The sequence below is a fragment of the Aulostomus chinensis genome, chromosome 11, assembly GCF_037954235.1.
Source record: "Aulostomus chinensis isolate RoL2024-O1b breed Wild chromosome 11, RoL_Achi_v1.0, whole genome shotgun sequence".
In the NCBI taxonomy this organism is placed as follows: Eukaryota; Metazoa; Chordata; class Actinopteri; order Syngnathiformes; family Aulostomidae; genus Aulostomus; species Aulostomus chinensis.
This window is the reverse complement of record NC_141330.1, coordinates 25,294,706-25,312,549: the sequence shown is the minus strand read 5'-3', so window position 1 is coordinate 25,312,549 and position 17,844 is coordinate 25,294,706. Positions and strand designations below refer to the sequence as shown.

General features: G+C 41.7%; 1 protein-coding gene across 24 annotated transcripts in view; it reads left to right on the top strand.

Annotated features, from left to right (window-relative positions):
- rims2a (regulating synaptic membrane exocytosis 2a) overlaps positions 1–17,844 on the top strand; it is a 164,255-nt gene that overhangs the window by 87,553 nt on the left and 58,858 nt on the right. For 17 of the 24 annotated variants that reach the window (XM_086219166.1, XM_086219164.1, XM_086219163.1 and 14 more), the window contains 10 exons: positions 3,487–3,698; positions 4,989–5,108; positions 7,381–7,480; positions 7,620–7,743; positions 10,505–10,551; positions 10,777–10,889; positions 12,637–12,684; positions 15,614–15,744; positions 16,466–16,658; positions 16,944–17,097. In XM_086219166.1, the coding sequence (XP_086075292.1) occupies positions 3,487–3,698; positions 4,989–5,108; positions 7,381–7,480; positions 7,620–7,743; positions 10,505–10,551; positions 10,777–10,889; positions 12,637–12,684; positions 15,614–15,744; positions 16,466–16,658; positions 16,944–17,097 (1,242 nt within the window). Of the gene's footprint in view, positions 1–3,192; positions 3,261–3,486; positions 3,699–4,988; positions 5,109–7,380; positions 7,481–7,619; positions 7,744–10,504; positions 10,552–10,776; positions 10,890–12,636; positions 12,685–15,613; positions 15,745–16,465; positions 16,659–16,943; positions 17,098–17,844 lie in introns of all 24 variants that reach the window. The other 7 variants (XM_086219165.1, XM_086219171.1, XM_086219169.1 and 4 more) reach the window with 3 other exon arrangements.

Sequence of the window (17,844 nt, the reverse complement as noted above, 5' to 3'; positions counted from 1 at the left end):
TAGATTGAGTCCTCAACCAGATAAAGCTGGAAGGAGGTCTCTCCTGTATGGATCCATTAGGTTCCACAGCTCTTTGCAGGGGAAGTGAAGTGTGGGAAATGTGATGTGTATATGGCCGAGGGGCTGCACCGACTGTGTTTATAGATGATCTAACCTGTGACTAAAGCTTCATACATACATGCATGCAAGTACAAAAGAATACCAACAGCTGCACATGTGCGTGTGTGTTAGCACCACAAGGGATTTGTAATATTTCAAAGACGCTACCTCCTCTTTTATGTAGTAAAATGAGAGCACAGCCATCAGGTCAATATCTGAATTCATTTTATGAATTGTAAATGCTTGTCGGTGCAAGCCAATGACATTTAAATGTATATTGCATGTACAGAATATGGTATCAAATACAGAGAAATGCTACACAATCTTCAGTTCCCTACACCTTTAGTTTTACTGTTAGCTGTGGATTTTTTTGACTCTTTTTTTTTTATTTGCTTGGAATTTTACTCATCATATGTTTACTCATTCACATGTGAAATCATTGTAAATCCTATCAAAGTTGGTTCTGCACACCCCCAGGTTAAATACTCATAATGAGTTGATATTTGTCTCATAAGATAATCACGTCTTCTCTTTTTGGCTGTTGGTTTTGACAGAAGCATCAGATAAGAATGAGTTATCACCACTGAAAGGACTTCAGTGAGAGCCCTCTTCTTACGGGTCGACCTGCCATCAGTCCTTCTCTGGTGCCTACAGCAGGATGATGACGAACGAAAAGAAAAAAAAAAACTTCAAAAAGGAGAGACATAGTCCCACAAAGGAACCCTCCTTTAATACCATTAAAGGTACTTGCCATGCCCAAATTTCTCAAGCCTGTTTGTCCGCTGATGCTACTAGAAGCTGTAATCTCATCTTTAAAAGCTCTCCCCGGTGCACTTTAGATTGAGGTCAGTTAAGGCTACGAGGCAGCGTGATCTGAATCCCAGTTAAACACATTAGAGATCTGCTCCTCTCCCTCCTACACATCCAGATAGCAGATTGCTAACTTTATTTGGCCACTGACAGTTTTGTTTTGGTTTTTTAACTGAAAAGAAGTTTAAGGCTTGTTTTCTGCTCATGAAATACAATTGTTTGGGACAAATACTCCCCTATAACGGTGTGTTGTATATCATTACACAGGTCAAATATGAGGCCTGAGATGAGACACATTAATTATCAGTTCTCATGATTACACCATTTAACAGATGCTTTTATCCAGCCTGCAATCATTGTTCAGCAGCAGTGAACAAACTGTGTGCTGCAGTCTTCACTGGCTTACAAGTGGAATATGTAGCATGTGTTAGAGTTTTAAAGAAGAATGAGGTAGATGAGTCAACATTAGTTCAAGAAGGGTCCAGGTGAAGAAGTGGGTCTTTAGTATCTGCCAAGAGATGGACGATGATTCAGCCATGGAGGGGTGAAGGAACCTGGCCGTAGACTGAAGAAAAGGAGCTGCAGTCAGATATATACTGAGTACTGATTTTAATGGGTTCAGAGATGATGAGGATCCTGGAAGAAATGAGTGGTGTGAGATAGCTTACAATGAACAAGCAACTCGAAGTTGGAACGTTTCTCGACTCAACATTCAGTTAGCCTTTATACCAGAGAGGTTGGATTACTGCTAGTCCTCTCAGCAGCCCCTATTTACAGAGACATTTCAAGGCAAGATGATACATGGACTCACCTTCAATATAAAAGTACATGGAGATGTGAAGGGGGACGGACTGTATCGCCTCTGATCCTGCAGAGAAGGTAGAGACAGCACCTAATCAGCACAGACCAGCCAGACCAGCCAGGGCAGTGGAACAGCCTGTTCAGTTTATAAGACAGACCTCTGTTGAGGACAACCACAAGGCTGTATAAATTCATACGCTGGGGGGCATTCAGGGTGACTAGATCCCACTAAAACAAATGTGGTACAAAGAATATGTTTGTGCAGGAGTGGGACAATGTGGAACATTTTTCCTATGCTGAGGTAATCAAAAACTCTACTTTATGGTGGTGTGCACAACTCCAACAATACTGACTGGATTAATTTCAAAGCAAATTTAATAACAATAGAAACACTGGCAAGCAACCAGGAGAAGCATAGACTTTCTCAAATAAAATGTACAGTTCAATACAGCCCACGCCATTGTGGGAGGACTCATCACTCAGGGTTGCAATATTCTACCTTTGGTGGGTAAAACGAAAAGAGAGCTACGAAGGAGTGTCGTCTCACTTCACGTCATGTTCCCACCATGTAAAATTACAAAGATAACGTCCCTTCCACTGTCTTAGCAGAGTTTGGCGAATTTTCCTTCTGTTTTGTGGAATTTCCATCATATTTTCCTTACATTTACATTTGGCTCACAAAGTCCGGCTTTGGCGTAGAATAGGGAGCAAAGAGGTGGGACATTGTCTCCATGTGTTGGACAAGGGTTTGTCTGCTAACGTGTGCAGCATTACTCCTGCGTTGTTTTGCTCTGAGTAAATAGGCAAAGTGTCATAATGGGTGGGTCATTTCTACAGTGAGATTGCAGCATTTCTGTGTAAAAGTGGCTTATGTTGTGTGTGTGTGTGTGTGTGTGCACGCGCGCGCGTGCATGTGTGTGTGTGTGTGTGTGTGTGTGTGTAAGGGTGGTTGATATAGCTTGCCTGTTCTGTAGCCATGACTGTGTCTGCATTGCTGTTACTCTGGACCTTCCAAGCTGTTTTGACACCAGTGAATTCTGGGACAGAAACCAAGTCTTGCAGGAGGAAGAGGAGAAAGAAATACATGCTCTCTAATCCTGAGACTGAGTTTGCTGGCTTGTGTTCCTCCCTTGCTGCTGAGTCTTCACCTGGTCGTATCAGTATTCGTCCTTCATGTATTATCACCTCAGCTGTATTTTTCTTTCTCCACAGGATCTTAGAATTGAGGATCACCTCTAGAGTTTGAGCAGTATGTGTGTTTGTGTGTGTGTATGTATGTGTGTGTGTGTGTGTGTGTGTGTGTGTGTGTGTGTGTGTGTGTGCGCGTGCATGTGCGCAGAAATGGATCTTGCAATGTTTAATATGCGTGTGTCCGGCTGTTAATGTCTCTTTGTTGTGGTTCGTGGCGTCCTCACTGGTCCCTCTTGCTGTCCTCTCTCGTGTATGTGTGCCCGCCCTTACCCCTCACCCCACACCTTACAGGAGATTTGGATGGCCATTGGTGGGACCATGCGTCTTGGCATAGCAGCGAGGCCTCCCCAATGTCTTTGGTGAGACATGTGGAGCCCTGCCTTGACCCCGCCCCCCTCCCTCCCTTCTAACCCAACCCCTATCATTCTCTCTCTCTCTCCTTCTCTTTCTCTCTTCCTGTTTCTTCCTTCTCCCCCATCCCTCCTTCTCCTAGAGTCTTTTGTCATTTCATGTCTCCTTTGTTTTATTTACACCTTTGCATGTTGTTTTTCTGTTTTTCTTTCTGTTTTTATCCCACACCTGTAGGGGACAGTCAAAGGGGAAAAAGAAAAACTATTGAGCAGGCATTTATGTCCGAGCCGACACACACCTTATCTGAGAGGCAAAAGAAAATGGTGCGCTTTGGGGGACATTCATTTGAAGAGGACTTGGCGTGGTGTGAACCGCAGGTTAAAGACTCGGGAGTTGATACGTGCAGTAGCACTACCCTAAACGAGGAGCATAGCCATAGTGAGAAGGTACTGAGCCAATCTAGCCTGCATTTTGTTATTATTATTTATACCTTCCCATCCAGTCTTTGTTTGCTCTCTGTCACCAAGTGTAAATAGGTGAGATGTTTGTTTTTTGGGTTTTATTTTGACGTTGTTTCAATTGATTTCTCTTGCGATTTCGTTCCCTTTTTGTTTTTCGGTTACTTTTGGCTCCACCTTGCCCGGTGTTGCCGAAAAAGTCTTGTGGGGACACCCTCTTTGCTTGCTACTTGTACTTGCTGTTTTGCTCCCCAACCAGAAACTACACTCCTTTAGTAGTTGTAAAAGAAACGCATTGACACACAACCTCTCTGTTTGTCATGGCACACAGGAATGTGGGTCTTTCCTAGTTGCATGCCTGTTTTCCTCCGTATGTGGTGTTCTTGCTCTGCAGCGGTCCTGTTCAGTGCAGTAGGCACACCTTTTTGTAGGCCGTCCCTCTCACTCTGCTGCCCTATCCCACAGCACCCAGCTCAGACAGACCCGCCCCTGCCCAACTTTCCACTCACTTCTATATCAAAACCCAAATGGTTGTAAGCACACACACACACACACACACACACACACACACACACACACACACACACACACACACACACAAAAGACAAGATTGGATTTGTTTTGCACAAAAAATGAAAACATTTGTTTTTCTTTTTCCCCCTCCCACTGCCGCGTCTGTGACTTCACCTTATCCGTGTCTCATGGCTTTATTCTGTGCTATTTTTCATCCTTTTCCTCTTTTAAACTGGCACCTCATGGTCTTCCTCATTTGTTACTCTATCACAGATGACTCTCCCCCCCCCCCCCACCCCCCACCTCCAGAGTCTGCTTGGCCCCGACTACTCCACTTGTGGTGGTTGTATGTGTGTGTGGATGTGTGTGTATAGTGCAGCCCCGGCGTGAGATTTTGCTCTTCTTGCCCCAGTTTGAGGAGTGTTGGGGTTGCTTGCTTTACTCTGCATGGGGCCCTGCATGACACTCACTCCTCCCTCAAGCTGGCAGGTTCACACAAGCTCTGGACACAGCATTTTTGTCAATTTTTGCTCATTCAGTTTATAAATATCTCTACCAGTTAATAGATTAGATATTTCACATTCAGTCTTTTATTATCTTAATAACTGAGTTTGTGTGAACTTTAATCCTGACCCCTGACACTGACCCCCCCCCCCCCCCCCTCCCTCCCACCTTCACTATTGACAGTCTGTTGTGATCTAAAGTGGTCACATTCAAGTAGATGAGTTGTTAAACAAAAGGTGTGTTGTTGCTCTGACCTTGTAGCACCCGGTGACGTGGCAGCCATCCAAAGATGGGGATCGCCTGATAGGGCGTATTTTGCTCAATAAGCGAATGAAAGATGGAAGTGTGCCTCGAGACTCAGGAGCTCTGCTTGGTCTAAAGGTGAGTGTGCTACACTTCTGTGTCAGAACTTACGTGCTGACAGTCATGAGCAGTGTTTGATACTGAGCTCCGCCATTTTCTGAACTCAATCCCATTAAACTTGTTGACTGAACTACATTTAGACAACCAAAAGGTATTTTTTGCAGAGTGGCAACAGTATAATATGTATGAAGACTACCAACACATCCTCTGACTTTCTTTTATACAATTCTAAGAACATTTTTGTTAGGGCTTCCTAAGAGGGACCCTCCAAATGTCTACTGTAAATCCCTGTTTGCTCTTTTGTTAGATGACATTGTTGTTCAAGCATGCATGGTCATTCTTTTTTTCATAATTTGATCAGATGGCAGACTTATGTGTTGTGTAGGATGTCAGTTTGGCACAAGTGACACCATAAAAAGAATGGCAAAGAGAACCGTACACAGACAAAAGGCCTTTTAACTACACATTATGGGCCCTATTTTAAGTATGGCACAAGCGTCTTTGCTAGTTTCAAGCTGGCACATGTGACATTTTTACACCAAGCGCCACCGCCCTCTAAGTAGCAAATTAACTTGTGCTCTGCCTGCTCCAACAGGTGCTTAAGTATGTTCATGAGGCTGGTCCAGCACAACCATGGTGTATTGCTATTCTTGAACACCAGAAAACATTTGCACAATAAACCAAGAAGAGGCTGGTCTTTTGTAAATGGTGTTATGTGTCAAGCACTATTTTAAGAGTGCATCAATCAGACGAGCAGATGTGGGACATTGCAGTGTTGCTCTACTGATGCACAACAATGTGGAAACATTGGCTGCCATCTCCTCCCAGGCCTTCTTCTCCTTCGATGGCTTCGGTGGGTGCCTGCTGTCCCCCTATACCAACATAGGACATGTATGCTCATGCACCTTTACTTGGCGCACCAGGATGTCTGTTTCTTCAGATGAGAAGTGCTCATTTCTCTCCAGTTAAATTGGGTTCGTCACTGACATAGAAAACGGCAAGACCTGCTGCACCCTGGGCATTAAAGAGAATGACAGGGGGCACTCTGGACGGTTGGAGTGATATTACACCCGAAACAACCAAATGAATAATTAGGTGTCTAATGCCTGCCCCTTTGCACATTGTGCTGGGGTTTGCACTGTAATTACTTGCCCTCTAAATACCAAAATGAGGCTGAAACAGGCCCTAAATGCATGGCATACACATAGTGCCATCTGCCAACCACCTGGTGCCATATATCATTTAAATAAGGCCCTATATATTTGCTCTGGGCCTGTGAACCACCAGTAAGTTTCAGTTTTGGCCCTCCATGGCAAAAAGTACGGGCCCCCTGATCTATATGCCTCTGTTATCGCCTCATACGATTTAAAAACTTTCCTCTCAAAAAGTTATAGCACTGCGTTCTCAACATTGTCAGAGCAAGAGCTCCTGTTGTGGTGGATCTGTTGGTGTCCATTCCTTTTTCACTGATGTTAAAATGTGTCTACACAGGTAAGAAAAAAAACAGAGAAAGAAAACATAATCAAAAGCTGAAGAGCAAAGTCCAGAAGAGCATGGGGGACCGTTAGGAGAGGGAGAACAGCGAGTGGAAGGATGGGGGGAAAAAATCATTACTGATTGAATGAGCCTCCTGAAATGGCATGTTTGTGTCTGCTCAGTGCCTCTGTGCATTTCTGTCTCCTCAGCAGCAGCAGCAGCAGCAGCAACTCTGCAATCCAGCCAGTCAGTCCATCAGTCAGGCTGCCAGCCTCGCCCTCGCTGTCCATCTCTCTCAGTTTTCCTCTGTGCGCCTCTGGCTCCGGCCTGTTACATAAAGCCATTTCATTTAGCAGACTTCCTTAAGCTCCTTTGTATGTTGGCATTCAGCTTCCATTAAGAAGGATTTTTATTTGTATGATGCCCATGTAAGCTGAGTAGAGTGGAGCACAGCAGCTCAGGACTGTACAGTGCAGCTCTAGCCCACAGGCCTGCACTGTTGCAGAGCCACAGAGTGTTTCCCCGAGGAGGAAGGCATAGCCCTGCCTGCCTGGACATTTTAAAAACAAAAGGGATGCACTTTTATTACCCTCCCACCTCCAGCCTGAACCCCTTGTGATGCTTTTATCGAGGATTCATGGCTGAGAGGCAAGAGTTCAAGCTATGACATCAGGGCAGGAGAGGGGAAAACATGACCTCGAGTTACAGTACATGTTCAACATCTTCACAGGTTTTTGTGGGAGGAGTTAACAGAGGAAATAACACGAACAATTCAGGTTCCCTTCATACATATATTTCCTGTCTTCTTCCACAGGTGGTAGGAGGCAAGATGACAGAATCTGGTAGACTCTGTGCTTTCATCACGAAAGTGAGGAAAGGAAGTCTAGCAGACACTGTCGGACACCTCAGACCAGGTACTCAAGCATACATGACGTCTATTCACAGGGAATTTGGAAGATTTATGAGCGCACGCCAGAAGTGCATAATGGTGTGTATTTTCCACAGAATGCACTAGCGTCTATGTGATTTACAGTATCTCTGGTGGTTTTGCAGGTGACCAGGTGCTGGAGTGGAATGGAAAACTGCTACAAGGAGCCACATTTAAAGAAGTTTACAATATCATATTAGAATCCAAGCCTGAGCCACAGGTGGAGTTGGTGGTCTCAAGGCCTATAGGGTGAGAGCTCACACTCACACACTCTTCGTAAAGACATTTAGTTCCTTTGTGTGTGCGTGTGTGTGTGTGTGTGTGTGTGTGTGTGTGTGTGTGTGTTTGTGTGTGTGTTTTTTTTCTTCACAGGAACTCTGTTTTCATGGGTACATTTGGAAAAAGTGCAAATAGTTTCAAGTTCAAACAATCTCTTTGGATTCCTCTGTCTTCCTGATGATGAGGCAATCCCTCTTGTTACATTTCCACTCTTCTGCCAAGCATGGTGTAGGTGTAGCCCAGGTTTACCTCCTTTGCACTGAGAGAAGCGTTGCAAGCGGTGTTAAAAACGATGGTTGGGTTTTTGTCCTGTTCCTGCAATCCTCATATTGTATAATTGTATTCTAACAAAAAAAAAATCCATCTACAAATCTATTTATCAAGATTTTTCGTGTCTGTGCTCACTCTCTGTCTTCTTAAATGAATATGTGAGGTTTGCCATTCACCTCTGATATCATAGTCATCCCACAGTAGGGGAGATTCTGCACATTCTTATGCATATCTTCAGATCAGTACATCATATTTTCAAAAACTGCTTGGATTAGCGAAGTCTCAGGCATTAGTTTCTTTCATTCATTTCATTTTCTATTTAATTTTGGTACAGATTTGTAAACATTAGAATAGTGAGTGTGTCACATTTTGCCCCATCAACAGGCAAGTTGTCAAACTACGTGGTGTAAAATGTCACGGTGGATTTTCTCCAAAAAAAATTAACGTTTTGTTAATGTTTTGTTTTTTCAAAATCCAAAATTGAAATCAACATAAGGCTGTCTGGACAATGACTTTGACTCAACCCTAGCCAATAAATTAGTCCCAGCTGCAAAAACTGAAAAATTAACTCAACAAACAACAACAACAAAAAATTGACTGTTTTCATTTCATGTCCTGGACCCAAGCCTCTCTTGGACAATTCAATCTTGCAACAACATGCAAGAATGAGATGATGGAGATTGGAATTTTGGGTTGTTTGTTGCGTGACAAATTACCCCAAAGTCACTGACACAAGTTGCCTCAAACTGCCATGTTTGTTGATTTTAGTTATAGGTGAAAGTTAGCTAAGAGCATGATGGGAGGAAACGCGCAACAAGACACTTCAGTCTCCCCTCTACCAAGTCCAGATGGGAAGTTGTAAAGATTTTTAACTCAAAGGAGATAATAAAAAAACAAATATTTTGTTTAATTTAGATTGTGAAAGATTTCCCAAGTCAGGATATGACATCAGACCGAGTTGATGTACAAAATTACTGTTCCATTTTGAAGCAACACCCTCAGTGAAAATGTCAGCCATGGGACAAGATGCCCGGACTTCATTTGGCTCTCTCTGTGAGAACTCTCCCTGTTGCTGAACTCAGTTGTTGATGCAAGTGTAGCTGTGCCTGCACCACCCCGTGCTTCAAATATTTTAATTGTCATTTTGACATTAATTATCCTCCATAAGTGAGAAGCTTTAAGTGCTGTTACTTTGTTCATTTGTTTTGCTCTGAAGACAGCGTCTTCCTACGGCTAAACCTCTGTCAGAGTGCCTCGGCTTTCTCTGCAGGTTCTTAATGCTCTTTGGCTGAGGTCCCAAATTCTTCTCTGACCTCCTGACCCAGGATGAGCCTTGTAGACTGCTGTCTGCTGCTTCATGATTATTGGCTTTTCCCAATGTTAGAACCAGAGCTGTCTGCAGCCACTATGCTTCCCAAATTTGGCAGACCTGAGCATGTTTAGAGCTAAACTCAAGACCTACCCTTTAGCTAATTTCCTTTTCCTACTTGCTAAAATCTGTTTTTTCTGGATATATTAATTATTTTGTTTTTATTAAATTGGTCTCCAAATAATCTTTTACTCGTGTTCACTCCGTTAATAGAAAAGGGAATTCAGTATTTGCAATTCTTTTGCATCATGTGATTACTTACTCTATCAGCAAAAGGCTGTATCCTGTTTCCAATGACTAAATTATACATGTCCAAAGGCTCATTCCTGTTTTTATGCCACTTCTACCAAGACTCAGAATAATTCATAATTTGATTAAAATCTACCGTGGAGCCTTGAAGCAGGAAATCCAACAGCAAAGATAGCTTGTTGTTTCACTAAAGCCCATTTCCACCTGGACAAAACAAACATTAACCTCTGGCTTTTGTGAGCCTGGAGGAGACACGTGAATTGTTGGCTCCGATCAGTATAGAGACACAAAACCTGGCTGAATGTGGTAATCTGTGGCACACTTCTGGTACACTGCTGTGACATGCGTTCACTAACATACTTAAATCTATGATGAGTTTAACGGTCTGGCATAAAAGAGGTTATCTGAGGGGTTCATCACACCAAACATGATGCACCAGAAATCTACTCTTGGGAAAGAGGTCAAACAGCTTTTTAAAGCGGGTTCACTCACGTCTATGAAATGTCTGTATGCAGGTGTGTGCGGTGGAAAAAGAGTGTACTGTTAGTGTGCTGACATGTTATCTTGGTCCTTGTATGGCTCAGGATGATGTTCTGTCTCTTACTCATTCCTCCAACTGTGTCGAAAGGGTGAAATTTGGGGTCAAACAGCAGATCTTTTGCTTTGTCAGTTGCTATTTGTGACCTGCTTTGTGCTGCTGACTGAGCTGCTGCATGAATGAAGACCGATGCGGTACTTATTCTCATTAAAAGCACAGTGTATGCAGCATTTGCTCTCTGATTCTCTCTCTCACCATCTTTTTCACACTCTCCTACTTTCCCTTTTGATATTATGTCTATCCAGAGATATTCCAAGGATACCAGACAGCACACATGCACAACTGGAATCAAGTGAGTAACCAACCTGTTTTCATTATTCCACTTGAACCAATTGATCAGCCTAGAAACATCAAGAAATATTGGTGGGAATTGCTTCTGCCTCTCCTCAACGTCCAATCTAGTGTCTTGTTTCTCTCGTCATGTCTGCATCTTTTCCTCTCTTATGTTATTTGGTCACGCAAAGAAAATCACTGCCTAAAATCTGCCTCTCTACTAATGTCATCTGTGTCCTGTCAGGTTCGAGCTCTTTTGAGTCTCAGAAGATGGATCGTCCATCCATTTCCGTCACGTCCCCCATGAGTCCCAGCATGCTGAGGGACGCCCCCCAGTACTTGTCAGGACAGCTCTCAGTAAGTGGCCTCAGCGTGACGTGGTGGAACCCTCTGGAGGAACTGCATTGATATATTGATTTGACTGTTGATGAGATGAGTTCTGAAGTTGAGCTACATCCAGATGATCACAGCTTGTAATTGAACACTCACGATGTGAATCAAAATAGAACTTTAAACCTAGTTCAGGCCATTGTTGTGATGGCCTTTCTCTATTCAGCTGGCTCTTTACCAACCCGCACAGGATTGTAGATCAGGTTACTGTGTGTTGTCTATTATCAAGTTTAAAAACCCTCCCGGGATAAACGGTGAAGGACTGCAGTAAAGCAAGAGATAAATCAACTCTCAAATTTAGGAGTCCACAAGGGGTTTTAGTTTTAGCATGTATATCCCTGACAGGCTTTTCTAAAAGTAGAAGTTTAGTGGAAAAATGTTAGCTTCAGTTGTTCTGTTTATCCCTCTATCACTCTATTTTTAGCTTTTGGTGCAAGACAGAAAATAATAGATAACAATAGCTGCTGTGGACTAAAAAGGAAGGGTGTCAAAATTCTCCATAGCCTTGAGTAGATTCCAGTTTTGTTTTTAAATTCAATTTAATTAGATTTTTGATCTTTATTATTAAACGAGCGGACAAATATGCTACTCCACTGTCAGACTATCAAATCTTGTTGGTAAAGATCATTTATTTTATGCACTGATGATAACCGTCATTTAAATTTTAATTGTTATTCTAAAAAGATAGGCTCAGTGTGTTCTGTGTGACGTACAAAACCTTGTATTTGTTTACAATATACCACTTGAAGGCCACTTACTCAAATTTACTGTACTGAATACAATCTCACTCTGCAGCATGTCAGTCATAAGCTGTGGAGGTCTGTGTACCAGCAGGCTACTATTAAACCTGTACATGAGTCATAAGATCTTCCTTCACGGAGGCACTGAGCGGTTCTCGGTAAACACCGATCTGCAGTGTTACGCGTCCGTTGGGTCCTCCGCTGCCCATGTATGCATCTCTTTTGGAGTTGAGGCCTAGTAATTGAGGCCTAACTCATCGGAAATGCTAAATATTTCCATACAACTGACTTCAAAGGAGAATGGGGGGGGGGTTCTTCTTTGGTTGATGTAGCTTGACAGTTGCCTGTCATGGTTGCAGCTAGTACTTGCTAATGCTAATGTGCACTCAGTGTAGAAGAGAAAAAGAAGTCAGTTCTTCAAAGTAAGCACTGAATTCTACCAAACCAGATGAGTCGCATGTTCTACATTTCTATGAAGCAACTGACCTTGAAACCCAAAATCCACCACTCCCCCAACCACTTGAAATTAAACTAGCTCAATACAGTTACGAGCTGTCGGCATAATCACACTGAAGTAGTTCTAAAGTGTGTTTAGGGATAGCAACTGGGGTTAATGTCACTGTGACGCACGCTTTGAAGCAGGGCAGGAAAGGTCCGGAGAAGAAGGAGAGCTATAATTATGAGCCACTGATAATTTGCTCAAAGGGCCGATGCAGAGCCGAGCCAAGCGGCTCAGGGACAAGTAGATCAAGCAGAGAAGCTAAGACAAAAATGAAAGGTAGGGGAAAAAAAAATCAAGAATGAACTCAGTGGCCTAAATCTCCCAACTAAATTGACAAACTTCTGTTGTGTTGAGAGTGTATTGTGAGTTTTTGTCGTTGTTTCGTAGGATTTTGGTTTTATTGCATTTTCTTTTCTTTTCTTTTCCTTTTTTTTTTTTTTTTTTTTTTTGCTGTTTGATTTTGCTTATCCAGAGCCAAAGCCTTAGTAGAAGAACAACGCCTTTTGCCCCTAGGGTCCAGGTAATGGGCCCCGTCTGAAGGGCACTATCTATTTGGTCTTTGCTCATTGACTGTTGACTGGCCTCTTTTCTGTTTCCATACTTTGGAAAATGCATTTTCAGGGAAATGGCCGCTTCAACTTTCCCTCTCAGTGCAGTGCATTGTGTCATTTTCTTCTCTTTGATTTCTTGGTATCGCTGTTATGACCAGAATTACTATGACTCATTTTAACCCATTCACGCCATTCTACCTAGGTAGTGCATGCAAAACTAATCAACACACACTGAGGAGACACTCCTCCATTGCTCAACTCTCCAGTGATCACCCTATATCCTGTGTTATTCCTTGTTTTGGATCGTGACTTCAGCAGTGCAGGAGGATGTCTCCCTAAACCTTTCTGGGACAAGACACTTGAGTAATTCTGTGCTTTGCTGTAACATGAACCCAGGCCCTGATTTAGTAACTCAGTAACCATGCACACATGTACAGAAGGACTCCTCCATGTGTGAGTTGAAGTGATGAAGAGGTGTTAATTAGTTCATCGTGGGTCTGCGGTTCCATGTTGCAGTGAAAAGATACCAAGTTCACCGTCCAGTTTTCCGAGCCAAATTGCATTTTCCCTTCCAGATGACAGTTAACGAATAAGCAAATTGTACCTTCCAAATAACAGACTTTAAAGCTTTGCCTTTGCTGCAAGGGTGTCTTTAAATCTGCCATCTGTTCTTTTTCTTTTCTTTTATGACATTCAGTGGAATCATTTTGTGTGAATTTATATTCTGTTAGTCAGAAGGTTTATACTTCTGCTTGGAGATGTGGATAGATTCTTTTTGCAGACAGAGTTCCCTGCTCAATGGTGACCTCTCAGTAAGGACCTCATTAGTATGGTGTACTTGGTCTCATTCATGAAACGTTCTTACGCAAAAATTTGTTCTTTCAACCTGCCGAATGTTTTTAGCCCTCAGTCTTGCAGACTAGTTTGTAACTCCTTGCTGCTGACATCTTGTGTGAACCTCTTGTAAACTGGCAATCATATTACAAGAAGTACACAATAGATGTCAGAGGTAAGCAGTTACAAGTACAACTCTGCCTGCTTTTTAAAGGCTCGGTATTTTTTCTACTGAAATTTAGGAAAATCATTATATTAAAACTTTTGAATTTGAAACCAAGCCAACCAGCAGGAACACAAATTGCAACCTTTAAAAAAAGTTTTGTCGTAAAAATACTACACAATACAATACAAAAAAAAATGAAGAAAAAGTCAAAGGTTGTCAATGACTGTGTAGATAATTAAGATAGTTAAGGAACTGCTCAAATAATGATTTCCAAATTATATTTCCAACCAAATGTTGTTTGCAGTAATGACATTTTTTGATCTCTTGACCATTTTTGTTGTTTTTAGCTGACTTTGCAAATGATGTCAGGGGAGTTGTGATTGTCAAAATGGCAAAAAAGATAGGATTTCGGTAAAAACTTCCCTAGTAACAGCCCACTCCATCAGTCAGAGATGTTACTGATACACTTTAAGATTGTGGGTTGTGAATTAGATCTCAGTAAAAGTGCAAATAAAATGTTTTGTTTTTTTTGTTTTTTTAAAGAAGTTTGATTTCAAATGAGCTTGAGGCTTCTACAGGAGCAGATATGCTTGTTTTACAACCTGCTGGCTAATGGTTATGACATTCCGGCTATTAATCAAAGTGTCTATGGAGAATATGAATGGAATGTTTAGTTCTGGAACTACAGACTTCCTGTCCATTAAACTAAACTGAGGGCTGAACAAGTCCTGAGTTTTTGCGGGAGAACATTCCAATATTGAGGCCCATAGTTCTTATATAGAGTGCCGTGCAGATGTCGGCAAGAATATTTGTCACATTGTTTTGTATATATATATATATATATATATATATATATATATATATATATATATATATATATATATATATATATATATGTCTAACATTTAAGTCAAAATATTAGTTTGTTCATGTTTTCACTATTTTAGATTTTTGTGCTTCAGTCACTGAAATTAGACATATATTAAGCCACTTAGATGATGTATTATACATATCTTACCTTTAAGCCTTGTTGTTATTTTCACTAATCGAGCTTCCACAATGAAACTCTTTCGAAATAGTCATGAACAGATCTTTATATTGTGCTCTACCCTGTATTGTGGAGGGCTAATGACATTCAGAAATGATTTGGTACAATTTGTTTAGCTCCCTGCCCCTGATGATCAAGTCTATTGACCTGTCTTGAATGCTCTCTTCTGCAATGCTGCATGATTAGCTGGTAGTTGTAAATGGTGCAGACCCTCTCCATAATCATGTTCTTGAAGAAGTATGGACAAAAGCTTAGAAGTTTTATGTTTTTCATGGCATCTTCTCCCTTTATCAAGGCCTCAGTTGGAGTTTTTCTTCTTCTAAGTGTCTTCTTTTGGAGTCCATACTTCCCTCTTCCTGTCTTCGATTTCTCTTGCAACAGCATGATTGATTGCTCAATATCAGTGCCTATTGAATATCTGAGACATTGTTACTGACAACATCTTGACCAGATAGACAGCATTAATTCTCCTGAGCACATGCTGGTAACAGTAGAGCATGTTGCTTTAAGCATTTTATTTCAGTTTATGGGTTCTTTACACTAAATGCTCTAAGCACAAGATACACTTAAATTGTGTTAAGATAAATAGAGTAAATCAATGCTTTAACAAATGCTTAAACTCTGATACTCATCAAGCATGTGACCTGAAATCGTCAAACAGACCTTTTCTCCTTTTCCCTGAGGGGTATATACAGGAGAAGACCCTAGTGAACAACTGTAGTTTTGTGGGACATAAATATGCGTGTAAAATTGATAAAGTTGTCTTCTCCTGCCTTTATTCCCTCTGTGGTTTTACTGCTGCTGGTCCAGGTCCCTCTCACCAAGGTCTTACCCTGCTCTGCCCCTTCAGGTCAAACTCTGGTATGACAAAGTTGGCCATCAGCTTATCGTCACCATCCTGGGCGCCAAAGACCTGCCACCCAGGGAAGATGGCCGGCCCAGGAATCCTTACGTCAAAATCTACTTCCTCCCTGATAGAAGGTAAGAGTAGGAGCAGTGCAACAGTGTTTTCTCCACCTCACACATTCATTGTCATGTTCAGTCAAACATGAAATAAATTAGAAATGATTGAGCTGCAGAGTTCTTTATAAAAGTATTTTACTTCCTAAGTAGTAAGTAAGAAGTAAGTTAGCATTGTTGAACATCAGGGTCTCATAATCAGTTTTCAGTTAAATCCCTGAAATGAGTCTGTGGTTATGATAAATTGACATTTTGTTCTACTGCAGAAAAAAAAACACCAGTGGCTAACTAGCAGCTGATTGAATGAAAAAGTTGTGAAAGCCAGTTTTGGTGCTATGAATCATGCATTCTAGGCGTTGTTCGTGCTTAGCATAACATTTGCTTTGTACTTGACACGGCTGCATTTACGCTTCGAAAATCATAAACATGGTGTTCATTGTTGAAGATTATCATGGTGCCGCAGACCTCATTTGCTGCAATGATTTAGAATCCATAGTAGGAGTGGAGTGAACCATAGCACGTTTTTGCAGGTTTGACCTGCAAAACACACGTGTCATCCTTCCAGCTTCATATAGAATCAAGAAGACAAAGTTATGTGTTATCACCTATAGAAATCTTCGAATTATATCGTCGTCTTCTCTCCACATTCCCAGCATGCCACTGTGTTGTGCTCGGTTCTGTGTGGTGCTACTGCTCTGTTGTATTCGTGGCTCTTCCCTATCATGGTTGTAAATAAAAACAGTTTGAATTATTGTTCCTCCAGTGACAAAAGCAAGAGGAGAACAAAAACGGTAAAGAAATCCTTAGAGCCCAAATGGAACCAGACCTTTATGTATTCGCCGGTGCACCGGCGGGAGTTTCGGGAGCGCATGCTGGAAATCACATTGTGGGACCAAGCCAGGGTGAGGGAGGAGGAGAGCGAATTCCTGGGGGAGGTAAGGAAACTGAACCCCCCTCATGATGTGAGAACCCCCTGATGGACTATCTCTCTCTCTCTCAAGCTCTTTTGGTGGCCCAGTTCTTGATCAACATGGAAAGAAAACTTTAATGTAACTTTTATTTCCTTAACTAATGGTTATGGATAACTTTCTACAGCACAGCGAGAAGAATTGATCATTAGAGCTTTATGAGTATAAAGCACTGGCAGTTTGATATATGCAATCCCTGGAATAACATTTTTCATGGTATATGACCTTGTTGTGGCCCTCTGCATGTGACAGATCCTAATCGAGCTGGAGACAGCTCTTCTGGATGATGAGCCACACTGGTACAAGCTCCAGACCCATGATGTGTCCTCCATCCCGCTCCCTCGTGCCTCCCCGAACACACAGCGCAGGCAGCTCCACGGAGAGAGCCCAACGCGGCGGCTGCAGAGTATGTAATACCTCTGTGATTGGGATCCTTTAAGTGGCCATGATGACAACTGCACAACTGAAATATGAACAGATACCATGTACAAATTATCACACAAATCACAAAACCAGGAATTTGATATTTCTATTAGCAGATGAATAATTGTAACTAAAAATTAGATGGGTGTAGCATCCTCCACTAAGTCTCAAAAATATCTGAAGCTTTCAAGCCTTTATAGTGCTTTTGTGAGCATTTTATGATGACGGTACATTAATAGTTATTGGTTAGTAATGGATAAGAGTCACTCTTTGTGACCATTACTGCAAAGTCGGGAACATGCATCCCCTAAGGAACATGTCACCCTGACCGTAAAGGTAACATAAACACTGTAAAAGTAACATGAAACACTGTAAAAGTAACATGAAACACTGTACAAGTAATATAAACACAGTAAACGTAACATACATGTCATAAATAAATGATTTGTAGACACTTTAGTTAAGAGTTTGCTCAGTAAGCTTTAGCTAGCCATTGTTAATGTGCTGTTATTGTAAAGTGTTTTGGAATAAACTTAGGAAACATTGCTATCACACTCACAATCACACTCCACTTTACATAAAATGTGTGCTTAACTCTTAAGCCAACAAAACACAAGTAATTACATATAATAAGAAGGTTCTATGTGTGTTTGTGCAAATGTTCAGAGTAAATTCAATGAATGTCTCGGAGTTGCTGAAGTCTGTCTGGCCACATGCGCATATGGAGGAC